Genomic DNA, 23,353 nt, shown 5'->3' on the forward strand with positions numbered 1-23,353 from the left:
AACTTGCTAGAACTAATCAGTTTTTTACAACTGGTTTGAAAACATGCCTTAACCCATTAAAGAAAAAGAGTGGTCTTACATTTAAAGATAGAAAAGAGGAACCATTAAGACAGTTCCTAACCACAGTCATTTCCCTGCATAACTTTAGCTCAAATGAAATCTTCACGCTTCAAGCTGAAGAAGCTACTGCTGTCTTTCTGTACGTGATGATGCAAATGGGATAGCAGTATAGTCATGTTCTGTAAAAACACGTAAAGTAGTAAACTCTTTTCCTACGCAGCAGTTTAGAGAGTGATACATTGATAGGAATCACAGCCAAGCACACTTTCCTAGCCAAGTCAAACAGCAAAGAATGAGATTCATAATATGACCAGCTGTCCCCTTACAGGGAGGTAGATAAAAAGACGGCAAAAATGCATACCAAACAAACCTAGGAGTGTCTCCTTCACTCCTCCTTAGGTTTATGCAACCTGTGCATACATGCTAAGCTCCCAGACAGCAGATTTCCAAGATCTCTGAATCATGTTTAAACAGAAATGGCTCCTCTTACTGGAAGGGGCTTAGAGCTTTAATGGCAATAACAGATTTGGACTACCATGAACTTTTGATCATTTCTTTGACAACACCAGTAGAACTTGTTTAGCAAGGTCAGCAAGCAGCTGTCTTGTGATGCTGTACAGAATTTATTACAATGAGCACTTAAAGGCAGGGCAAGACACTGGCTAAAATACTACATTGCTGCAACAGGGCAAATTTGTTTTCATATTTTGGTAGGAAGATAATATTTTGCTTTGCAAGCCTGCAGTTCAGAGACACCCTTCAAACAAATAAAAACCAGCTTTTAATAGCTAGATGCCTGCAAGCATCTAATCAATTTTCACAGTATCCACCAAAGGCAGGGCTGATTACTACTCCCAGCTAAGACTAAGTAATAAGCTGTGCTCATTGTATGCACATACAAGTGAAAAAGTGTGGCAGACAATATGCACATTCCTATGAAATATAAGACCAGGGTGGAAAAAGATCATAAAACAACTGCAGTTTACCTCTATTTGTTCCAGCACTGCTGTCACAAAAACACTCACCTGCAGTCCCCTTCTACCTGCTTACCTTTGGCCTCAGCCTCACTCCAGTGTGCTGCAACAAAACTTCTGTGCAGCCGGACAGTGACTTGGAGGAAGCAGAAAAGGGATTTGATGGAGAAAAGCTCAGATTAAAGAAAGGGGGTTGAGAGAGGTTTTTTCATTCTAGTCAGTTCTCCACAAACAGAGGTTGAGGATAAAGGGATGCATAACAGTCAGCTGAATTAATTGTCTGAATCTTACATTAATTTTCCGAAACTGTGAAAAGTATGATCGATAAAATGAGGGAAGTCCCAACAAGGAATTTTCCAGATCCAGTAACTTGCAGGTGTCCCCATCCAACATCACATTGGCAGAATGAAGATGGCCATAAGGAAATCCTTTCTCATGTAAGAATTTTAATACCTGAAAAAAAAAAAAAATCCAAGACAGGAGCACCGTCACAAGACGCTCTGATGATCTCAAGATCTTAAATGCTCCAATACGAAAGCAGATACATAATAAGGCCCCCATTTGGAATGCTTGCTCACCTTGATTTTCTATCTACATCATCTTTGGCTGACTATTAATTTCCATTTCACTAGTAACATTTCTCACAAAACAAACATATGATGCTGATCCTCAAAGCAGGCTTACAGTCACCTCCTGAAGAGATGTGGAAACTAAAATTCACAATTCTACTCAATATTATAATCTGAATAAAAGTTTTTTAAAAACCACATTAATGACAATTAATTTATGGCACACGTTCTGCAGGCTATCAGTTACTACTTTCCCTTTTCCCACAAGGAAAAAACCACATGATCAATGCTTACCCACTTCAGCTCCACACGTACCAACTGCCTTTTTTTTTTCTTTTTGGTCAGAAATGGCCTCACACATACATAATTCAACTCCCAGCAGCTAATCTCAATTTACATTTAGCTTTGAAGTCTGCTGCCAAAATAAAGCTTGTGTGCTCAAAAGTTTGTCTACTTTTTCTAGTTAAACCAGTTGGCCTTAAAAAAACCCACCTTAATCATAAAGGCTGGTAAATAAAGCAAAACAAAAAAATACCTCTAATATTTGCCTTCCGTAAGTTTTTATTTGCTGAAGTTCAAGACCTTGAATTTTTTTAGGATTGCAATACTTCTTCAGGTACGGATCTTTTGGCTTTGCCTTTAAAAGAAAAACACATATCAAGTATTATGTCCAGAAAAGGTAATAAGTGGCTTAGTTTGCTTAGCAATAGATGGTAAACAGTTTTATAAAAGACATACTATGGTCATTCCAGCAAATGTTCTACCATTTGAGTCAGGGGCAGCAGCAGGGAGACATTACCTTATGGATAAGGTCCTTCAGTGTCCCTTTTTCACTGAATGGTCTAATAACCAGCGCTGAAGATTCATTGGCGGTGGCAAAAGTGATTTTGTAAATATAGGGATGCTACCAAAAGAAGAAACTGTAGGTAAGTTTTAGATGACAGACTCTGCAGTTCATTTTTGTTTGATTCACAAGTAAGAAAACATCTGCATGAATTGTATGTTTAAAGTAAGAAACTGGATTCTTTCAGTGACATTTACTCAAGTTATTCAGTCTTAAGCTGAAGTAAAGGCAAAGAAAACTTCACAAGGTCACAAGGACATTGTTCAATTTCCACATAAATAATAAAAAAAAAAACCCACCATAATTTTTTAACAAAACAGACTGGCAGTTTAGACAAATGAAGAATCAAGCTCCATTAATACTTACACATGAGCAGCTTTACTGCAGGTTTAAGTCATGCTAAACTAATAAATTCATTCACGGTTTCATACAACTATGGCACATAAGGAAACAGCATTAATAACTGTCATAACAGTTTTATGTCTTCAGAAATTATTATAATGACTTCCTGCAACTTTGTGAAACCAAATGAGACAGCATGGTTGGAAATAATTTACACATGCAATCCATACTTTAATTGAAATCACAAGTTAGGAAAAGATCCCTTGTTTATATCCTGTTTTAGTACATTAGTTTTAGTCTGGTTTGGGGATTGTAAAGCCCAGTTTTCAGGCTCTTCTGTGGTGTGTATCTGCTGAGTTCCAAGACTGCACAGAGGTTTACCAGTTTAAATACAGAATCACAGAATGGCAGGGGTTGGAAGGGACCTCTGGAGATCTTCTCGTCCAACCCCCCTGCATGAGCAGGCACACCCAGAGCAGGGGGCGCAAGACCGTGTCCAGGTGGGGTTTGAATGTCTCCAGGGAAGGAGACTCTACAACCTCCCTGGGCAGCCTGTGCCACTGCTCTGGCACCCCCACAGTAAAGAAGTTTTCTTCTCATATTCAGGTGGAACTTCCTGTGTTCCAGCTTGTGTCCATTGCCCCTTGTCCTGTCCTTGGGCACTATTGAAAAGAGCCTGGTCTCATTATCCTGACGCCCACCCTTTAGATATTTACAGGTATTTATGAAATCCCCCCTCAGACTTCTCTTCTCCAGGCTAAACAAAAGCAGGCCTCTCAGCCTTTCCTCATAAGGGAGATGCTCCACTCCCCTGATCATCTTGGTAGCTCTCCGCTGGACTTGCTCAAGCAGTTCCACGTCCTTCTTAAACCGGGGGGCCCAAAACTGGACACAGTACTCCAAATATGGTCTCACCAGGGCAGAGTCTCTCAATCTGCTGGCCACACCCCTTTTAATGCATCCCAGGATACCACTGGCCTTCCTGGCCACAAGGGCACATTGTTGGCTCATGGTCAACTTATTGTCCACCAGCACTCCCAGGTCCTTCTCAACACAGATGCTTTCCAGTAGTTCAGCCCCCAGCCTGTACAGGTGCATAGGGTTGTTCCTGCCTAGGGGCAGGACCTTGCACTTGCTCTTGTTGAATTTCATCAGGTTCCCCTCAGCCCAGCTCCCCAGCCTGTCCAGGTCTCACTGGCTGGCAGCACAGCCTTCTGGTGTATCAGCCACTCCTCCCAGCTTGGTATCATCAGCAAACTTGCTGAGGTTACACTCTATCCCACCATCCAGGTCATTGATGAATATGTTGAACAGGACTGGACCCAGCACAGACCCCTGGGGAACACCACTAGTGACAGGCCTCCATCCAGACTCTGCTCCATTGATCACGACCCTCTGAGTTCTGTTGTTGAGCCAGTTCTCAATCCACCTCACTGTCCACTCATCCAACCCACACTTCCTTGGCTTGCCTGTGAGGATGCCATGGGAGACAGTGTTGAATGCCTTACTGGAGTCAAGACAGACAACATCTACTGCTCTCCCTTCATCGACCCAGCCAGGCACAGCATCATTGAAGGCTATCAGGTTGGTCAGCCATGATCTACCATCCTTTTCAGCCGGTCTCTCACATGCTTAACATCCTTAAAGAGAAACTCCTTTTGGAGTCAAATGCCAGTTTTTCAGACAGAGAGGCTTATTGGATTTATAATGTGGCTTTGCACAGGAGCTTAAGTTGCACAGCCTCCACTGTACCTCTACTAAGATATTCCTGTCTTAAATACACAGAACTGAAAAAATAACACTCGTTTCACTGCCTTATCCTCTGCTGCCCGAGAATATCCCCAGTACATGGGTTAGCAATTACACCTAGACAGCACTATCCTAACAGCCTAAAAGTGTTGAGGAGCTGAAATAAAAACTCGTGATCTCACACTACTGCACAAGAGGAAAAAAATACAATTAATCACAACTGAATCTTCTGTAATAATCCTGCAGGATTATTATTTGTGCAGAGAACATGTTACCTCATATTGTGTGGGAAATGTAATTAAAAGGTTCACATATCTTTAAATTTAAAGTTACAAAACTATGTCTACTAGGCTACATGTGCTTTTGTAAGATCAGCCCTTGACAAGCATTTTTGTGCTGCCACACTTTGAAAGTCTTCAGGTAATACTCACAGAACAGGAAGAAAGAAGTTTCACAGCATACTGTAAGTCTTTGTCAGACAAGTATTTATCAGGGCCAAGATCAGCCTGGAAATAAATAGGAAAAGAATGGCATCATAATAGATTTTGCATTCCATAAAGAAAATGTGATCTATATTCTTCTCTCACAAATGAAGACAGCTGCTTGAAGGTATATTTTGAAGAACAAGCAAGGAAATTACACATACAGAATGAAACTTGAAGAGGTGGTTTCACAACACAGTGTCTGACAGTAGGTCAGTATTATTGCTTCCCTCTTCCTCCAATATCTGATGTGCATTGCTACCTCTGAATGAACCCTGCCAACCCCAAACTCGGGGACTGTGTGCTTTGTGAACTGATAAGGCTTAACCCCCTACCTTTTTCCTCTCCAGTAAAAACAACTTCTCTCCTACCACAGGCTTCAGTGATATCAGCTCTCCAGTGAAGTCTCACAAACAGCTATACTGATACAGTTAAGAGGGCAAGACATTTCAGCACAGGAACACAACCAAGAGTTTAGTAACAACAAACTATATGGTGTCAATATAGGTCTACCTTAAAGGAGCAATTCATGCCTCTCCCACCTATTAGTTTGTCAGTAAAACTAAAGACCCAAGTAAGGAAACCCTCCACTTTAAAAAGGATCACCTTGTTATTTTCAGTGAGCAAATTTATATGGTCAACAGCTACATCACTACAACTGAAGAAACAGAGGTGCAGGAATGGGAACACATGACCAGGCACAGAAACTTGCAGACTGGATTTGCCACCAGAGGAAAGAAACTTAAGAAGTCCTACACCACAAGTGCACCTAAGGGCTTTCAAGGCTCTTTCAAAGCCTGAGCTCTCAAGTCCCCCTCTCTGTCACTCATGCATGGTAGTTGATACAAATGAAATAAGGCACATTCATCAAGAAAATCTTGAGTATGAGATGGAAGTATATATACCCAGCTTAACATTAGCCGTTCCTTTGGTTGATTCTTAATCTTCATTAAGAAATATTTCTTACGTATTCGCCAACCTACAAAAGAAGAGTCATCAACACCTTTAATTAAAACACTACTAAATCATATGGCTTACAGGCAGGACAAGGTCTCTAAGCAAAGACAGCATTGCAATCTTAGAACTTGTATAGTTGGGGGGGATCAGACAATTTTTCATGCATACATGCTCTTCTTACCTATATCTTTTAATGGTTCTACCACTTCCCACTTTGGCTCTGATCGGAAGAACATTGAAACATGCTGTAAGGCAATTTCTGGAAAGAAAAAAAAAAGAGTTTTTAAGAGACTAGTTAAGATGTTAGGTAAGGTTCAATGCCAGAAGGAAGCCTGCAGGAATTCAGACAGAAAGTCAGCAAAATCACTTTAAAAGGAAATCAGATAAAAACACAGTTAAAGGGTGTTTGCATTTTTAACCCAAGAACTCAAATCCTCAAACAAAGAAAGCACTGCCTTCAAAAAACTTAGCTTATTGAGTTTGCATTCTATCTGTACTAGATCTACATTTCCAAGTCCAAATCCAATGCTCACAGCAAAGCTTTCCCACGCTACAGTAGATCGCGAAATGTTTCTGCTATACCTGTAAAAGTGCTAACTTTTACATCTCTTTAATGTGCACCTACATTGCCTTTACTACGTGTAAACTAATCAGTTCTGTTTCACTACGTATTATTCTGTCCTTTTCTGTGCAGGCAAAGGTATTTTGCTAGCTATCATGATCCAACACACATTTTGGGGTGGCAGGAAAGGTCACCCTTCTGTTATTGAATCCTTGCACAACTGATTTATTCATGAAGAGATTTGAGGGGAAAGCTCAGCAAGAAGTGGTGACAGCAGGGGGAGAAAGGGAATCATGCCCGCAAGGAGTTCTCTCTAACATGGCTTATCTTGGATTAGAAACAAGCAAAAAGGTAAGGATGCACTGATCTTTTCGCACTGTATCTTCACTCTCCAAAAACAGGCTTGGAAAAAGAAAGAGAACAATGCAATAAGTATCAGCTCACGGCTCCAGTATTTAAGAAGTGGCAAACTGATGGTGTCTCCAAAGATCATAAGCAGTGACTTGATTGCTACTAACTTCCCAGCAACTTGCTGAAAAAAACAGCCTTGATGAAGGAGCTCAAAATTAACACAGAAGTCATAGTGTCCCTTTGAGGATTTAAATTGCTTGCTCAGCATTAGCCAGACAAACTGTATCCTTGAAGAGTTATAATAATTTACAACTCCCCTACAGCTTATCACAAACATCCGGGAAATGTTCTTTGCACTTTGAAGCTGAAGACACGAGAATGTTACATAAAGGGAGAGCAAAAAGACAAGTGAAAAGGAAGCAGTAAGTTCCTCCTTCAGTAGGCTCTGCTTTTATGAAAACAAGCTTTGCATTTTGCAGAGTCAAACCTAGACTAGGGGCCAGTCAGACCCAGCCCACGAACTAGATCTGTGGAGTGGGTTTCATCACTAAGGGGAAGGGTCTTTTTTTCAGTCTACAACACAAATATTTAACAATTTCCAATGGCTGAAGCTGAAGTCAGACAAATTCCAAGAAGAAACATTTAATAATTAAGAGAACTGATCACTGGAATACCATTTTAAGGGATGCAGTGATTTTCCGGTATTTGGGGGGGAGGGTGTGTGACTTATTCAAGCCTTGAAATAGTAATCAACCTAGCTCAAACAATTAGTTTTAAGAAGTCTCACAACCCAAAGTGACAGTGGGAGCTAGACAAGATGACCACAATTGTTCCTGTTGATTTGAAAAACCTCAGAACCAGGACAAATGCATGATTCAGTGTTCAAAAGACCAGCTGTTTTAACAGAACGCAGAGCTGGCAAACTTAACTCCACCTTACACTCTGTTAGACAAATCATTTCCAAACACCAACCCTCCCCATTTATCATGAACTGTGAAAAAGTAGATGTTGCTCTCACCAACCCCCTCCCCCAAGTTCTGCTTATATAGATGATTACTCCTCTGTAAAGTAATTCAAATATTTAGATTTGACAATCACAGCATGATTCATGCACAGAGCTGGAGAAACTATCATAAATAATCACATGCACAGTTTGATAATTTTGAAGGGGGTTCTCCCCTCCACGCCTCCATGCTTCAGTGTAAATCCTTGTCAGCATTAATGGAAGATGCACACACGTGCTAAAGTAAAACTGTAATGCAGTTTTGCAATTCCTCACTTACCAGTGTAGTTTACAGAATAGCTGTTTGGATCCAAGAACTTTTTTACCAGTTCACAGTTAGACAGTATGTGATGGGTAGTAATTACATCGAGATAGGCCTGGAGTCCCTTCTGTCTTTCAGCTATGAATTCACGCTCCATATTCCCAATCAATTTTTTTGGAGGAAGAGGTAGACTTAGAGTTGAGATCTTAAAAAGAGAAGAAAAATTACTAACCTTGCACTCAACATGCCTCAGGGATATAAACTAGCAACCCAGAAAGTAAAAATTTCAGCAGCAAGCTAATTACTGGATAACTCTTTTCATACTGTGTATATACAAGCTTTTATGGTTTTTCTAAGTACTGTTATCAGGGCGAGTTCGTCAGATAACAGCTTGCATCCCACTGTGAAGAGATTAGTAAGTGGAATGACACTGAAAAAGCAAGAAGATAATTTTTTGCTAGTGAGTCATGCATTTAAGATCACTACACAAAACTTTCAGATACTAAATGGCCACAATTTTCAGCCAAATCCTTTCTGTGAAATACCTCTGCCACAGGACAAAAACAATTCACACCTTACCATTTTCTCAGGGCAAGATTTATGCTTTCTTATTTCATGAAGTGCAGATTAATAACTTTCCTTTGCTGCTACTGCCTTTATAGGTAATTTACAACTCCTTACTGTCAGTATTTTAAATCTGTAATTTCAAATATGGTGCAACTTTTCCATTTTCTGTTCTGAATTTGTTGCTGCCCAGTTTTTAAACAGCCATACATCTTTCGACCCAGAAATAGCTGCAATCTACCAGTGGACGTGCAGTAGTTGTTTTATGTTGACATAAGTGATCCAAAACTTCAGATAAAATCAGAGAAATACTTCAAAATAGGATGATGAAAAAATGTTCAGAAATTCAAAGCCTTATATAAGTCAGATCAAAGAGATCATCTTTAGAAAACAAAACTAGGTTGCACACAGTGTTTACATTCAATTACTTCATGTGAATTGCCAGAATAAATGTTTCGTGTCATTAACACATTGTTGTCCTGCAGATCAAAGCACCTGCCTTGGGTATGCTGAATCTCCATGGGAGTTACCTTTAAGAAATATGTACTGCAGGAATCCCTTACACCAGATGCAATAACCTCATTTCTAAAGCAAACAGTTCACCAGGGAGAAGACCGGGATTTTTGGTGTTTGAACAACTCTCATTTTAGCTAGTGGAAAAAGTAAAGGATTAGTTCAACAAACCAGAGCAGAAGTAGCAATCCCTTTCCTTTTTTCCCTCCTTCTTTTGAGCACAGGAGTTTTCCCCCCCCTAACCTTAGCACTTCTGTTTCTGGCTGCAAAACATGGGCTGGAAAAGAGCTCTAACTACGCCTGAATTACAGAAGATATTAATAAAAATCATCCATGGAGCATTTTTAAAGCTCTTTTACACCCACAGGGGAAAAAATATATATCCCGGAATAAACCCCAAACCAACAATACAGCACTTAAATTGATCTGGTGAATCGCTGGCTGTAACACCAGAGGCACATGACACTTTAGTTTGGCAGACCACTCTTACTTCAAAAACAAGTTACTTGAAAAGCATATCAAATCATAATCACCTTTACATTCTTGACCTGTCAGCTAGCTACCATCAAAGAGAAAAGGACCCTAGTTCAGATGTTTTCAAACCACTATTATTTGTTTTTAAATTTATTTCAGTAAACCGCACATCTGCTATTTTTCAGCAGAAAGTAACATTCACCCCCAAGTTTTTGTAGCAACCTGCCAAAGCACATAGCACAGTGAGAACACTGCCTACCACAAAAGAACGCCTCACGGAGTCCTGACCTTGCAAAGACCTCACATGCTTTCAAACATGAGCAGTGCTTCTCAGTGGCCCCAGCTCAGCTCTAGAGCAAGGATGGGCTTCACCACAGAAGAACCTGGGAATTAACATTCTTATCTTCAAACCACAGCCCACTCAGGAATGTCTGTTCAAAAGCTGCAATAAAATGCCTCAGAAAAGCCAGATATCTTGCTGCAAATACTGTACCAGCAGTTCACTTAAAACAGAAGAGCAGCCAATGATCTTCACACATCTCTGTCAAATAAGCAAAGAGGAAGAAATGCGGGATGGACTGGAAGGAGCTTTTCAATCCAGTACACAGCTGGGAGTTCAGGGAATCTGGCTTGAAACTTTCTGATGCAGATCAGGGTCACAGTATACACTTCTCATTATTTCCAAGGTGTTTGGTAGGACTACACTCCCTAGCCTAGATAATTTGGAACTTCTCAGTCCTTACTATTATTGTGTAGGTAGCACCAGATTAACAGCAGAAAAGTTGCATTCAAACTGAACTGCTGCTGTGTGTTCAAACCCAACCACCCAAACCTACAGAGAGGTCAAGTGTGCCACAAGAACTGGAAGAACTTGGGGCTTTACATCCAAAAGAAGCTTCATCAGTTTCTCCAGCAACGTTTCAGTTTTGAAGGAAGGAGGCTGGATCTTGGTATTTTCTTTTCAGTACGTGCTCATTGCTTTACACTGTTTTGGGGGGGTTTGTTTTGTTTTGCTTGGAGTTTTGTTCATTTGTTCATTTACTCTAATTTCAACATACACAAGATGAGAGTTTAAAGAGTTTAAAAAAACAAGTCATGGGACCTGAATATTGTGATGAAATATTGTTGCTTAGAGTTCTGGATGGAAAGAACTGAGGAGTGTTGCATGTCTTAATGGATCAGAAAGCTTCAGCTCCTGCATCACAAAGAGCAATTTATTAAAACCTCCGAAACAGTGGGAGAAAAGAATTATTTCAACATGCTTCTTGCCAGCTACTGTCTGCTGTCTCTCAAGCCCTGGCACATGGAACTAGGCTGGAGGAGCAGTGGTGTTCGTCAAAAGCAGAGCTGTGCATCTTTGATAAAGGCTTAAAACTCTCTCTTCTTGCCCTTCTGCTGGACACATAATGAAGAATCACACCTCTTAGGGCAGCTCTCTGTACTAGCTGGAAAGGGCTATCTCTAAGCAGAGATATATCTTTGCCTTTCCAGACTGTGGAAAGCAGAAACAGGATTTTGAACATCAAGGGGTAAGCAGTAGTTTTCACTGCAGGAGACCAAGTGTTAATGAACACAGCCTGTTAATTTAGCCACCCTCTGCAAACCCTCCTATCCAAGTTAGAGGTATGTCTTGATGAGTCTTTTTGATTTTTTTCTAGCCAAACAGCTGACGTTTTTGTCCCAGATCTTCATATCTTACAGCTGCAAAATCTCCCTCTCATTTCAGATTCCTCCTTGTCCCATTCTGCAAGTTATTGTGAAATAACTTCCTGAACCCTCCACTTTTATCATTCACCTCTGTCTCAGATACAAAGGCCTTTTCTTTCTGTATGCCTTTCATAACCTACCTACCTTCACTTTCTAGACCTTCCACATAGGCCTAACCTTTCAGTACCTGATATTTCTAAATTTTAAGTCTTAAAGGTCCATTGCCTTTCCTACTAAAGCTGCCTCATTTGAAAGTTAAATGAGAAAGCTTTTTCATGCCTTAACATATTCTATTCCCCACTGTTAAGAGGAGCTTGTTATAAGTGGCTGCAAGTGAACTCTTTCTTCTTTTTAAAACTTTCTAAAAATCCCCTCTCTGTGATCTCTGTCAAAACTTGACCAGTTAAGACTACCATGACCACTATGTACTGTGATGGACTAGTACCATCTCATTTCCTTGTGTTCCCATGGGTGCTTATCTAATGTTAAATCTTGGATTTCTTTGGAGCAGGAGACATCTTTGTATTGCATTCATTCAGCACATCACACAAGACGTTTCTAGGTCATAAGAGTTCCTGTGTGCTACTGCATATTCCCTAAAATAATTCCATAACACAACCATATTGCATCTGCTGAATTATTAGTAATTTGCTCCTCCATTCACCTTCTAGCATAGGGATCAGTTATAGCAGACTCTCACGAGTGCGCAATTCAACATCCTTACATGGTTTTGCTCACTGAGGTTCATCAAGCAGATAGCTGATTTGATGGGGGGCAGGGGGAGGGAGAGGAAGTAGAAGCAGTAGTAAGCTCTCGAATTCACACAACAGGGCAAAAAAATTTCAAAGTCACAAAAAGCTATCCTCAAATTGCAGAAGCGTTCACTTTTTATCTTGCTTGCATAGTACTGTGGAAATCTCAAGTAACAGGTTTCACTCCCATATATGCTAGTCACTGCTGCTTCTCCCCTTTTTCCCAAACACACTCATATACCCTGCTTTTTCCCACACACAAACTAAAAAGAAATAATTGTCTTAAAAAGCAAAAGAAAAACACACAGTAAGCCCAGTGTTTAACTAAGAAACACTTTCTAGTGATACAGAAAACCATCACATGATAAGCAGCATCTGGTAGTGCTTTTAGACGAATATAAATAATGGGACACATAGCACTTCAATGCTGAATTTGTAAGGTTGGTATGTGCCTTGGCTTTCTTCAAATCAAAGGAGGAACAAGTAATAACACATAAAACCGGAACAAGTCACAGTACTGAAGGGAAATATTCAGTATCTGCCAATTTCCTCCATTTCTGTATAAATTGGTCCTGTTGATGCTAAAGTTAAAATGTTACAAGAGAAAACATAAGTGTGAAAAAAATATACGTTCAAGTTATATCTGAAGTCACACTTTCTCTTTACAGCTATGTGAATTCGTATTTTTTTCTTCAGGGCAATATATAAAAATATCACAAGCCATTTAAAATACATCCTTCTACATTACATTTTATATTTATATATCATATCAAGGATGAAAGTTACCTGCAAGCTATTATTAAGCAAGTCAAAGTCACTGTATCGCCTCACAATCTGCAAAATATAAAGACAAAGTTCAGGAAACATATTACTTTTCCCATCAGCATTTTACTCTTCAAAATCCCATCAGAGAAAAGTAATTCCCGTTTATATCATAACCGTCTTTTAACCATTTTTGTACAAATGCATAACTGCTGGATTTATGTCACATTGTCAGAGAGCAAATAAGAATGAAACAGAACGAAAATGCATTTCTAAACATTATCTTAAAACTGCTTAAAAAAATATGTGAGCAAATTTGTCAGCAAACAAAGCATTTTTGCCCTATTAGATGAAACTTTTCATAGTCATCTTCACTACAACTTCTAGGTTTTGTGGGTCATGTATCAGCAAGGCTGTGATCTTAGCACTAAGGAAGGCAAACTGGCATTTAAGATTTAAAAACGATGGTTGAACCAACACACAGTAGTAACATGACAGGCATTTTTCCTGGATTATTCACAATAGCAGCAGACAACATGCCTTCTGTAGGTGGCAGCAATACTGTTCTTCTCTTAGTTTTTGACCAAAAGTATTCAAGCACTTAATGTTCTCAATTCCAAACCAACATTTTCCTCTCCAGCTCAAATTTAAAAAGCTAGGAAGAGGCCATTTTCAAATTCTTCCTAAAAAGGCATCCTGGTTACACGAATCACAGTTTAAGAAATTACCTGCCAACTGTTCTCTGCTGAAACTCCTCTCTGAACACGGATTATGTATTCCTAGTAAAAGGAAAAAGTTATTAGAAATGAGAACTAATGAGGTGAAAAACGTTATTAGGTACTTCTCCAAATATGACCACTATCCAACTAGGAAACATTCAGAAACAGAAAATTCAGATCCAGATTTTAAGTGCCTAGGTGAAGGTCAGAGCTGGGTTTGCTCAGGCCCATCACTAGCAGCTGTCTCTCTCTGCTTCACGGAGTAGAAGAGAAAGAGAGGTCCAAGAGCTTGCAGACCTGTGAAGCACTTGAACAATTCCATTTATTTAAGGAAAAACACAGTAAGAGCATACTCACCACACACCTCTAGCGACAACGGCTGAAGAAACCTCTACTCACCTCACTTTCAGTACCTAACAAGTAGCCCCTAGGAATTACTGTCACCATCATGACAGAATAAAATGCCAGTAAATACCTACAGCTGCCCAATCTCTAATTATTTTTGCACAAGAAAGTTTACCACTAATGTGTTGGGGTATACTTGAGTAACTAGAACGTATCAGTTTCTCATTACAATAATTATTCCTTTATAACGCATGCTTAATGTTAATTATTTATATATTATCTTTATAATAACTATATATATACCTACATATTATAATCTCAGTTAACCACTTTTAAATTCTAAGAATTAATAATTCTCCCACCACAATTACATACATAAAGCACAATTCTTTTCAGTCTCTTCTTTTCAAGCTCCACGGTACCTTTTGTGGATTAACACCCAGTCAATATCATTATTTGAGATTTATCTAGTTATCTGAAGACTAGATACCAAGTATTTTGTACACCCACTCAGACATACTGTGATTTTGTTTACCCCTACTCTAAGTTTGAAAACAGCTCTAAAAACACTTTTGACATTTCAGAGATCATAAACTAGGCAAGTCCTTTTCCTAGAAAGCCTATAATCTCCATTTCAGATATTGTTTAATTAGCAAGGAAATAAAATTAATCTGGGCTAAGTGTAGTAACAGATACTTCCTTTACCATTTGCATGCACAAAGCTCTATAAATGCAGCTCTTTTTAAAGTCTTATTACGCAGACAATCCCACGGCCACATAATTTACATTGAAAAACATGAAAATGGAGAGCCAAAAAGCAAGGTGCTGCCTGAGAAAATGCAACTCTCAACACTGCAGAGAGCTGGAGAGTACCCAGAGTCAGAAGAGGAGGAAGAAGCCACACAGGCAACTATGCTTTTACACCTTCCTTCCAACTGTATCAGTCTGATGATGTAGGAGAGGCCCAAGCCCCCATCGCCTTTTAAGCACATCCATCTCCTCTGCTGTGCTTGGCCAGGGGTGACAGGCCCCAGCACCAGTGCTCACAGTACCACTAAATTCCCCAGTCTTCCTCACTGAACATGCTCAGTGGTGGCAGTTACAAAATTCAGTGTAAGAACTAGAAATTCTAAAATAAATACAAATTCAAGCCATGGCTCACAGTATTTCTAAGGTGGAACGTGCAAAAAGCTCTTTGCATTTGTGCCAAGCAATGCCCGAGTACCCACCCAGTTACTGCCTGCAGTGCAGCGAGCATCACATGATAAATCATTTGTTATTCAGCTCAGATGACTTCATTCACCCTGGTACAAACTTTCAAACGTATCTTATGTAAAGCGCTGAGTAATTTTTCGATTTCAAATACCACCTAATCTTGCTGAACTGCTTACATCAATAGGAGTCTTACACAAACAAAAGGGACAGATCAGAGCATTATGCACAATTTTTTCAAATATTAAAATTAATGCTGCATTCCAAATTATCCTGAATAGACAATAATGAAATAAAGATAAACAAAGGCGTTTCCAGCACCTGGAGTTTATATACCAAATTTGTCCATTATGTAACAATAACTATCTGGCATGTACCTGCATACCAACTGGATAATTCCATTAACTGAGCATTCGATCCATGAAGTATTATAAATTCAGCTTCACAGTTAAAAATCCACTACAGGCATTTATTAGTAACTTCTGTCAGGTACTGCAAAGCGTCTTCTGGTTTTGGAAGTTGCCTTCAAAACCACACAGAACTAAGTCTCCTCTTTCAAATGAAATTAAATAAAAAACTTGTACACTGAGGAATGTAAATACACTATTGGATGCAAACAAACAAAGCTCAGCACATCAGAGAATCCCTCTGTAGAATTAAATTCCCATTTAACATTTACCACTATGAAAAGTAAGTAGTGTAAATCAAGAATTATGACTATTCCAGACTAGAGGCCAAAGGAACACTTACCAGATGGCATTACCTTGTGTGTTCAACCTTAACTAAGCCAGAATTTATTTACTGAAGTTCCCCTCCAAAGTACAATGCTACTTAGGCAAAAATGCCATTCTATTTTCTAAAATTCACCCAAAATATCCTTTATCATCAACAGCTGTCAAAGACCTGTAGCAATTTTGAACCATCTAGCCTTGAGAAAAAATTCAAGATTAGTAAGCATGAAACAAAAGTGATTTAAACACTTCGTGTCCTAGCAGCTTAGCTGGAAATGAGAGAAATCAACGATGCCACAAACCAAAACACATAACTATCATACTGGAATTGAAGTGTCTCCTTTCAGAAAGTCAGCCTGACATGCTCTCTCTGTATTCTCTTCTCTTACCCATTTGAAATTATAATTACGGTATTTTCCTGCAAAACAAGAAGCCCAAATCCTCATAAATAGTAACAAAAATCCACAGAGCTGATTGCGATTCAACCCGTGTAATTATGTTTGGAATGTATGTGACAGAAACCGACTAAAGGGACACCTGGAAACCTGGATTCACCACTGACATGGCTTTTCCTGTTTTGTGACTGTTGCTGCATTTTGGGAAGTAGGAAGAGGCTACTTCACACACAGCCAAAAAATTGCCGTAACTGCATATTCAGCAAGTCTCAAAGGAATGTTGGCCGTTTCTCTGAAAAAACACGTCAGTGATGATTCACCATGTTCAGTCATTCATCTTTTCTAGAATTTTGTAAGAAGCGGAGTTATTGCTCAATCCCTTGTAGCACTTACTCTGTATCCAGCGATTAGCCTTTTCTATTGCACCCCAAGAAAACGCCCTCGGGCAGGCTGAACACACAAATTCATTAGACAGTCCTCAAAGCATATTATTGCATACAACCACTCTGATCAATGCAACAGTCATCTCTTCTGGAGAGCCTAGTGATAAACAGCTTACGGCTCAGAGCTCATTCTCCCAGCAAGATTATATTACAAAACTAGATTTGGGCCACAACTATTTTTGCCATGCAGACTCAAGCGTTTTCCCATCCAGTTCTGCTTTGACACCCTAAAGCATTAATTGAGCCCCCTCTTTACTTCACTGGTTCACAACCTGAAATAAGAGAGGATCGCTCTCCAGATGTGGTCGCTAGTTCTGTCTGTATAGAGGTAAGTCTCCACCATGCTCTCTCCATCAGCGCTGACCGTAACGAAGAATTGGCCACCTCAGCACTACCTTGTCAATACAACTAATGAAAAAGCCTAAATGGTGTTCTGGGTGTTTTTCCTAAAGTTGATAACAAGGTTGAAAGTGGAAGAATAGGTGTAGTAGAAAAGCAATGATAAGAAATACACCACCATTCCCAATATCTGCCATGGCCTACATGAAATCAGCAGACCACAGTATGATGAGTTTCAGTGAGAAGCTGATACTTCCTATTGCCTCCACACAGCAACAAGCCTGTCCTGGGATTACAGTTAGCACCGCTGATAATATGCTTCCCATGGGTCCAAAGAAGAGCTTTCAACCTTGCAAGGAAAAAGCCTAAATGCACAAAAGCTTTTATTACTCTGCCAAATTCTGTTTTGTTTAGGAAAAAAGAAAACCTGAATTACAACAATTTTTTTTCTGAGACAGCCTGATTTGATAGTGGGACTGAGACTGGGCCCATAGGAAATAAACAAAAGCATAACGAAAACAGATAGGCACACTCAGAATCGTTTCTGTTTAGCTGCATCATATAGCACAGAAAAATATGATGGGAAAAGCTTCAGAAAGGGCTAGTAATTACCAGAGTTCCCTCCTGCTGACAATTTTAGGATCAACAACCAGGCTCAGTGAGGTCTAGGTTAGCTACACTCACGCAGAAATTCCCATGGCACTTTTCACTCCTACGTGAACGGCTCAAAATCTTTCCTACAACTCAGTTTACCAAACAACTTTGAAGGAGCCCTGACAGCTGCTAGTTGGCAAAGAAAGGTCCCAGCTTGCAGAAGAGGGACAACTTCACACTACTAATTTTGCCCACAAGCAGCAAGCTCACTGGCAATGACTACACAGGAGCTACCAAGACGGGCATAAAACCATTCCCCGAGACAACCTCCCTGAGTCCCTCCAGACTCCCACACAGGTAATGTTTGTAGATCTGCTGCTCCTCCTACCAGTACTGCCAAGCCAGCTCCTGCCACAACCTTGATATTCCAGCAGCAGTTCAATATACATTTTTAAAGATGCCAAGCAAATTGGTTTTACCTATGGGATCATTTCCTGGCTGCTCCGACTAGTCAAGAAAGCAGAAATCGATGCTGGGAGGAGGAGGTGGGTAGTAGGGAAAGCTGTATGACCCCAGTTGCACGCTGTCATTTCCTAAAATCTTCTTCCTATAGCTACAGAGTGCTGGAGAGAGTTTCTGAAAAAGAGTATTTTCCAAACATCCACATGGACCAGTGATAACTACGCTGTATTTCCCCAGTCCTTTGCCAGTAACAGTTTCACAATCACTGCCTGGGATTAACGTTACCCCGAACTTACCCATTTTCTTGCAGAGCCAACATTTAGGTCAGTTTTGCCCCCAAATTCACCAAGAATATTCCCTGGTATTCCAGCCCTTGTTAAAACATCAGCACCTCAGAGCTTCTCAGATAATTTTGTTAACATTCCTAGGTGAAAGTTACACAGCAAAGCATGTCCGAATGTTTAACAATTGCTGTTAATCATCTTTCCCAGTTTTTGAAACAGAAAGCAAACAGTAAAGAAAGGCTTTTGCAGAGACAAAATAGGAAAGAGGTAATGAATCTAGAGATTCATATAATAAAATGTAGAGAATCTCACCAACATTGAGTAATACATCTTGTTTTCCCAAGAAAATAGTCTCTAAATCTCTGGCTCAGGATAGTCAGTCTATTTTTCACAGATTTCTGCAGTACATCTGTTTAATCTAACAGGCTTGAAAAGCCAACCATTATAAAGATCCAGGTCACCTTCAGGTCACATCAACTCAAAGTTTGAAAGGGCTTTATTTTATAAGCATTAAAGAGAGGAAAGCCTAATTATGCATGAATACAATCCCCGCTTAAGTTGGCTGGATTGGAACAATTTCTAGTAAGAAGGTCTTTTAAATGTTTATTTAGAAAATCTCCCATGTGAAAAGTAGCAACAAAATCAGGAGAGCTGCTCAGACTCAGGGACCTCTTAGCTACAGGGCATAGTACTTACTTGCTATTGCACAACCTGACTTTAAACCCATCTGAATTTACAAGCAGCAATAGCGGTGTTTACCTGCGTTTTAAGCAACACAGGTGTTTGTCCGGGGACATTGTACAGTCCACACACACTGTATCACCAGTGTAGTAACGTGTAAGCCATTCAACAAGCGGAAGCTATGAAGTAGGACAACTGCAGAAAAAAAAAATTAGGACAAACATCTTCATGTAACGAAAGGTACTGAACAAGAAAAGCTCTGGAGACAGACAAGACAAATAACAGCTTTTCAGCACTCTGCATTGCCGTGGCCTTCACAAGAAAAGCAAAATACACAGTATTTTTCAGGAAATATTCAGTAGCCGATAAAAATACTCTAACTACACTGCAAGGTCTCTAAGGCAATGGATTTACTAAGGTATGATATAGCACTAATATTTTGGCTGCAATCTTTGCAGGAGCTACAAACGCAAGTAAGTTCACCAGTGGAAACTATAAAGTTGGGATATCTAAAATAAGGTGTGATGAAACACCTATCTTTTCTGAGCTCAAGCTGGGGGGAAGGTGGGAGGTGGTCAAGCGTATTTACCAAGTCCAGCAGAGAAACTGCATTTCCAAAACATGAAACAAGTGAGCTCCAATAGCTCCCTGTCTAAAGCCACCTCTAAAAGTAACTTCATGATTTTTTTTTTCCCCAAGGTGAAGGCAACCTTGTAGAGACTGAATTTGTTATAAAGCAGATGTGCAAAGTCCTTTACAAGGTTTTAAAATAAATCCTACAGTTCTAGAAACATATGGCTCCATTTTTGTATCACAGAACAATATAGGAAAAATATAAATGCCTTTTCAACATTTTTCTAATCTAAAAGCTATGAGTGTCAACATTCATCATTGCTTCAGGAACACAAAAAACTGAGTATGTTACGAGAGGGATTTACTTTGGCTGTTGATTTCTAAATGCCTTTAAGATAACAATGTACTCTAGCAAAATTGGCTGTTTCACTGCTTAAATTTCAAAATGAAATGCATGAAAAAGGAAATTCACTTCAAAGAAGAATTAAGGAATGTTCAGAACAACAACATGTATAACTTGCTAGTGGGTTTACTACTTTAAAGTACTCTAAAATTTGTACACACAGATGTGCAGTTCTTATTAAGGAATATGTCTAGATTATTGTGGAAGAAAATAGCGTCCTATTTTAACGCTTGGAAAGAAAGCCACTTTTAAATAGTGAATATAGAGATTAAATATTGCAATATGAAGCAAGTTCAATAGCCAAAATTTATCAAAGCTTTAGTGCTGAAAACGCCTCTGTTGTCAGAACACATTTGGCATTATGACAAGACACTTGCAAATGCCTTAATATATTGGATTGAATTCCACTCCTGTGGAATTCAAGGAACACAATGGCAACAGAACAACTTCATTTTCTGCAAAACGGCTGGTACAGATCCCTACCAAGAGCACTGAACCATGCCTATGAAAAGGAGCCCAACACACTCCTGAAGTTGCACAGTTACTCTCTCTTCTTATGCAGCGCTAGTGATTGAAGCATAGAGCAGGAGACAAAACGAAGCTGGCAGGGTTTGCTCATGTAATTCCAGATTTCAAAGTGAGGTACCACCAGAATGCGCTTGCAATATAAATTTGTTTGGCTTTCACAATGAAAAGGACCCCATAAACACTGCACTATAGAATTACTTGTATGTAAGCGAACATTCCAACAAAACTCAGGCTGCTTGTAACACACTTAACCGGGAAACAACTTTTGTTAAAAACAAAAGGCATCATCTGCATCTTCAATTATAATTGGAAATAAACATGCAGACAAAAGACCTCAGCTGACAATCTCCTTGTTGCAACACAAATACATGAAGATTAAGTACCAGCTGAGATGTACTACCTCAAGTAAGAACTTCTGAAGTCTTCTGACTTGAAAGAAACATGAAAAGGTTGTGAGCACATTAGACAATTTTGCAGTTCATTTCCTAACAGTCTAAAACTGGCATTTACTATGGGGTTGACATGCTCTTACCAAGCAAGAGATCCAAACCCTCAAAAGGACATTTTAAATACTAGCTTTGTCCCTTCTTAGGTTTCTGAAGAATTCAGGTAAGTATGTAGCAGTTTCGGGTTTTGTTTTCAGTTTTGTTTTTTTAGTTTCACCCTCATCCCCAGGAAACAGAAACTCAGCCTCTTCCAAGTACAGCCCTTGAATCAATGCTATAAGTTTACACTTATCCAGTTTGTTGCATTAAGTTTAAATTAAGAGAAGCTGCTTAGAACAATAGACAAGCAAACTATTCATTTGACACAAGCTTTGGTCTTCTGTGTGGTATTTCACTGAAATTCTTCACCTTTTCCTCAGCTGGTTATTCAGAAGACTGGCTATTCTCAGCACCCATAGAAGGTTTACTTTATTACTAGTTCCATTGCCAGGTTAAAGTTGCATCTAACCTAGGCCTATATTATCCTCATACGAATGCTTTTATAAGCAATGATCTACAGGAAAAAAAAATATAAATGCAAGTTTAAAGCAATTCTAGCATCACTAAGCAGCATTTAATTCATACTGCTGACAAAAGAATAGAAAATTTATTCATGGATGCCTTTATATTTCAGCTTTAGAACAAGCCTAGCATGTGAGGACCTAGCTCTCCAAACATTAGCTTGGGATGAATTGCATAGATCTACATCTTTTGAAGATATTGCTTTGAGGTGGGATGAGGAACAAACCTAAAAAGTGTTCAGTTAATGACATCCTTACATCTATAATATCACAAAGTAAAACACAGCCTTAACACCCCACAAAAGCACTTCAACCCTTGTCTCTTAGAGAGGCTTCACTGACACATGTCTTCAAACACAAGAATCTATTTGTGTGGTTTATTTAAACCAGGGAAGTTCAAATGTGGGACAGCGTCACCCACCAGTAAACAAATTATTCAGATACTAGGGACATCAGATGAAGTGTCCAAAACTACATAATAGTTGACTTACATCAAATAAGAAACCAAGTCTGTGTTATGGCTTCCTGTATTTTGTTACCCCACACTGTCTCTATATAAACCATCTGTGCTACACACACTTCAAGCCATCTTTCAACTATCAACAGGGCTTCTGCAGTAAAACAAACAATTACTAATAGATGTAGCTTACAGACAGATTTTAAATCAAAAGACACAGTGCTCCAGCATTCTGTTATTAACCAAAGATCAGAACAAATCAGTAGAGGTTTTTTTTCCCTGTACATCCGTTAGTAACAGAATACAGAGATGAAAGACAGAGAGGGGGAGCAACATTTGCTTTATGACACACACCCAGACAGGACAACACACAGAGTCTGAACTGAAAAACTACTTGCAAGTGCTCATTCTAGAAGAATTTTGTGTGGGTTTTTTTTAACCAGAATCATGCAAACCAAAGGAAAGAACACAAAAAAACTGTCATTTGCACTAGCAAAAAAGTGTAATGTATAATGTATAAAGTATAATGGCAGGAAGTTAACAATGGAACTGCAATCTGGACTGCTTAACTGGGGAGTATTAGAAGTTACACAAATTCTCATAGGACTTGGCACATGCACCCCTTAGCTACTGAAACAGGTAAAAAGTATCAGGCTTGCCAGAAAATAAACCTCATCAGCTTTATTTATAAGAGGAGTTGCAACAATTGAGACCCATAGCCTGCTAGACTCACAAGATCTTCTGGACAATTTCTCATGAGTAACTTCTGTTCAGAGGAAGACTGGAACATTAGTTAATGAGAGTTCCGCAAAAAAAAACAATTCTTAAGTGTGGATTACTTATAGGAAGAGTATTTAGTAAGAGAGCCTACAGATTACTTTTATATCCTGTGGTGAACCTACAATTACTGTCATTCAGGTTAATAGTATTCACCAGGTGCAAGGAATGAGGAAGAGTGATCAACAATGCAGGAATCAGAGCTGTGTAAGGAGCAGAAGGAACACCCTCTCTCTGTTTAAAACATGCTTGCTGCTCGTATACCTGCTGCTGAAGTACCTCTGGCCTCCTCTTTAGCCCAGCATCCCTGCTCTCAGCTAAAGCGGCAATCAGAAGTGACAGCCAGTTCCTTCTCTGATTCACAGTACTGCTTGGTCATACCATAAGCAAACCTAGTTTCTAAAGCGGAAAATAACAGCAAACAGGAGATTATTAAATTTGGACCATTGCTGCATGCTCAGAGACAGCATGGTTCTT

At 39.4% G+C, this 23,353-nt stretch overlaps 1 protein-coding gene across 9 annotated transcripts in view; it reads right to left on the minus strand.

The window, feature by feature from the left end:
- PXK (PX domain containing serine/threonine kinase like) overlaps positions 1-23,353 on the minus strand; it is a 37,813-nt gene that overhangs the window by 13,369 nt on the left and 1,091 nt on the right. For 8 of the 9 annotated variants that reach the window (XR_012661014.1, XR_012661013.1, XM_075095839.1 and 5 more), the window contains exons 2-10: positions 13,656-13,706; positions 12,952-12,999; positions 8,174-8,360; positions 6,159-6,236; positions 5,926-5,999; positions 4,970-5,044; positions 2,403-2,507; positions 2,139-2,240; positions 1,326-1,487 (exon numbers count right to left, since the gene is read on the minus strand). Coding sequence is in view for 7 of the 9 variants with exons in the window: in XM_075095839.1 (XP_074951940.1) it covers positions 1,326-1,487; positions 2,139-2,240; positions 2,403-2,507; positions 4,970-5,044; positions 5,926-5,999; positions 6,159-6,236; positions 8,174-8,360; positions 12,952-12,999; positions 13,656-13,706 (882 nt within the window). In the remaining 2 variants the exon portion in view is untranslated. Of the gene's footprint in view, positions 1-1,325; positions 1,488-2,138; positions 2,241-2,402; positions 2,508-4,969; positions 5,045-5,925; positions 6,000-6,158; positions 6,237-8,173; positions 8,361-9,249; positions 9,350-12,951; positions 13,000-13,655; positions 13,707-23,353 lie in introns of those variants that run through there. The other variant, XM_075095844.1, reaches the window with a different exon arrangement.

This window comes from Phalacrocorax aristotelis, chromosome 6, assembly GCF_949628215.1.
Source record: "Phalacrocorax aristotelis chromosome 6, bGulAri2.1, whole genome shotgun sequence".
In the NCBI taxonomy this organism is placed as follows: Eukaryota; Metazoa; Chordata; class Aves; order Suliformes; family Phalacrocoracidae; genus Phalacrocorax; species Phalacrocorax aristotelis.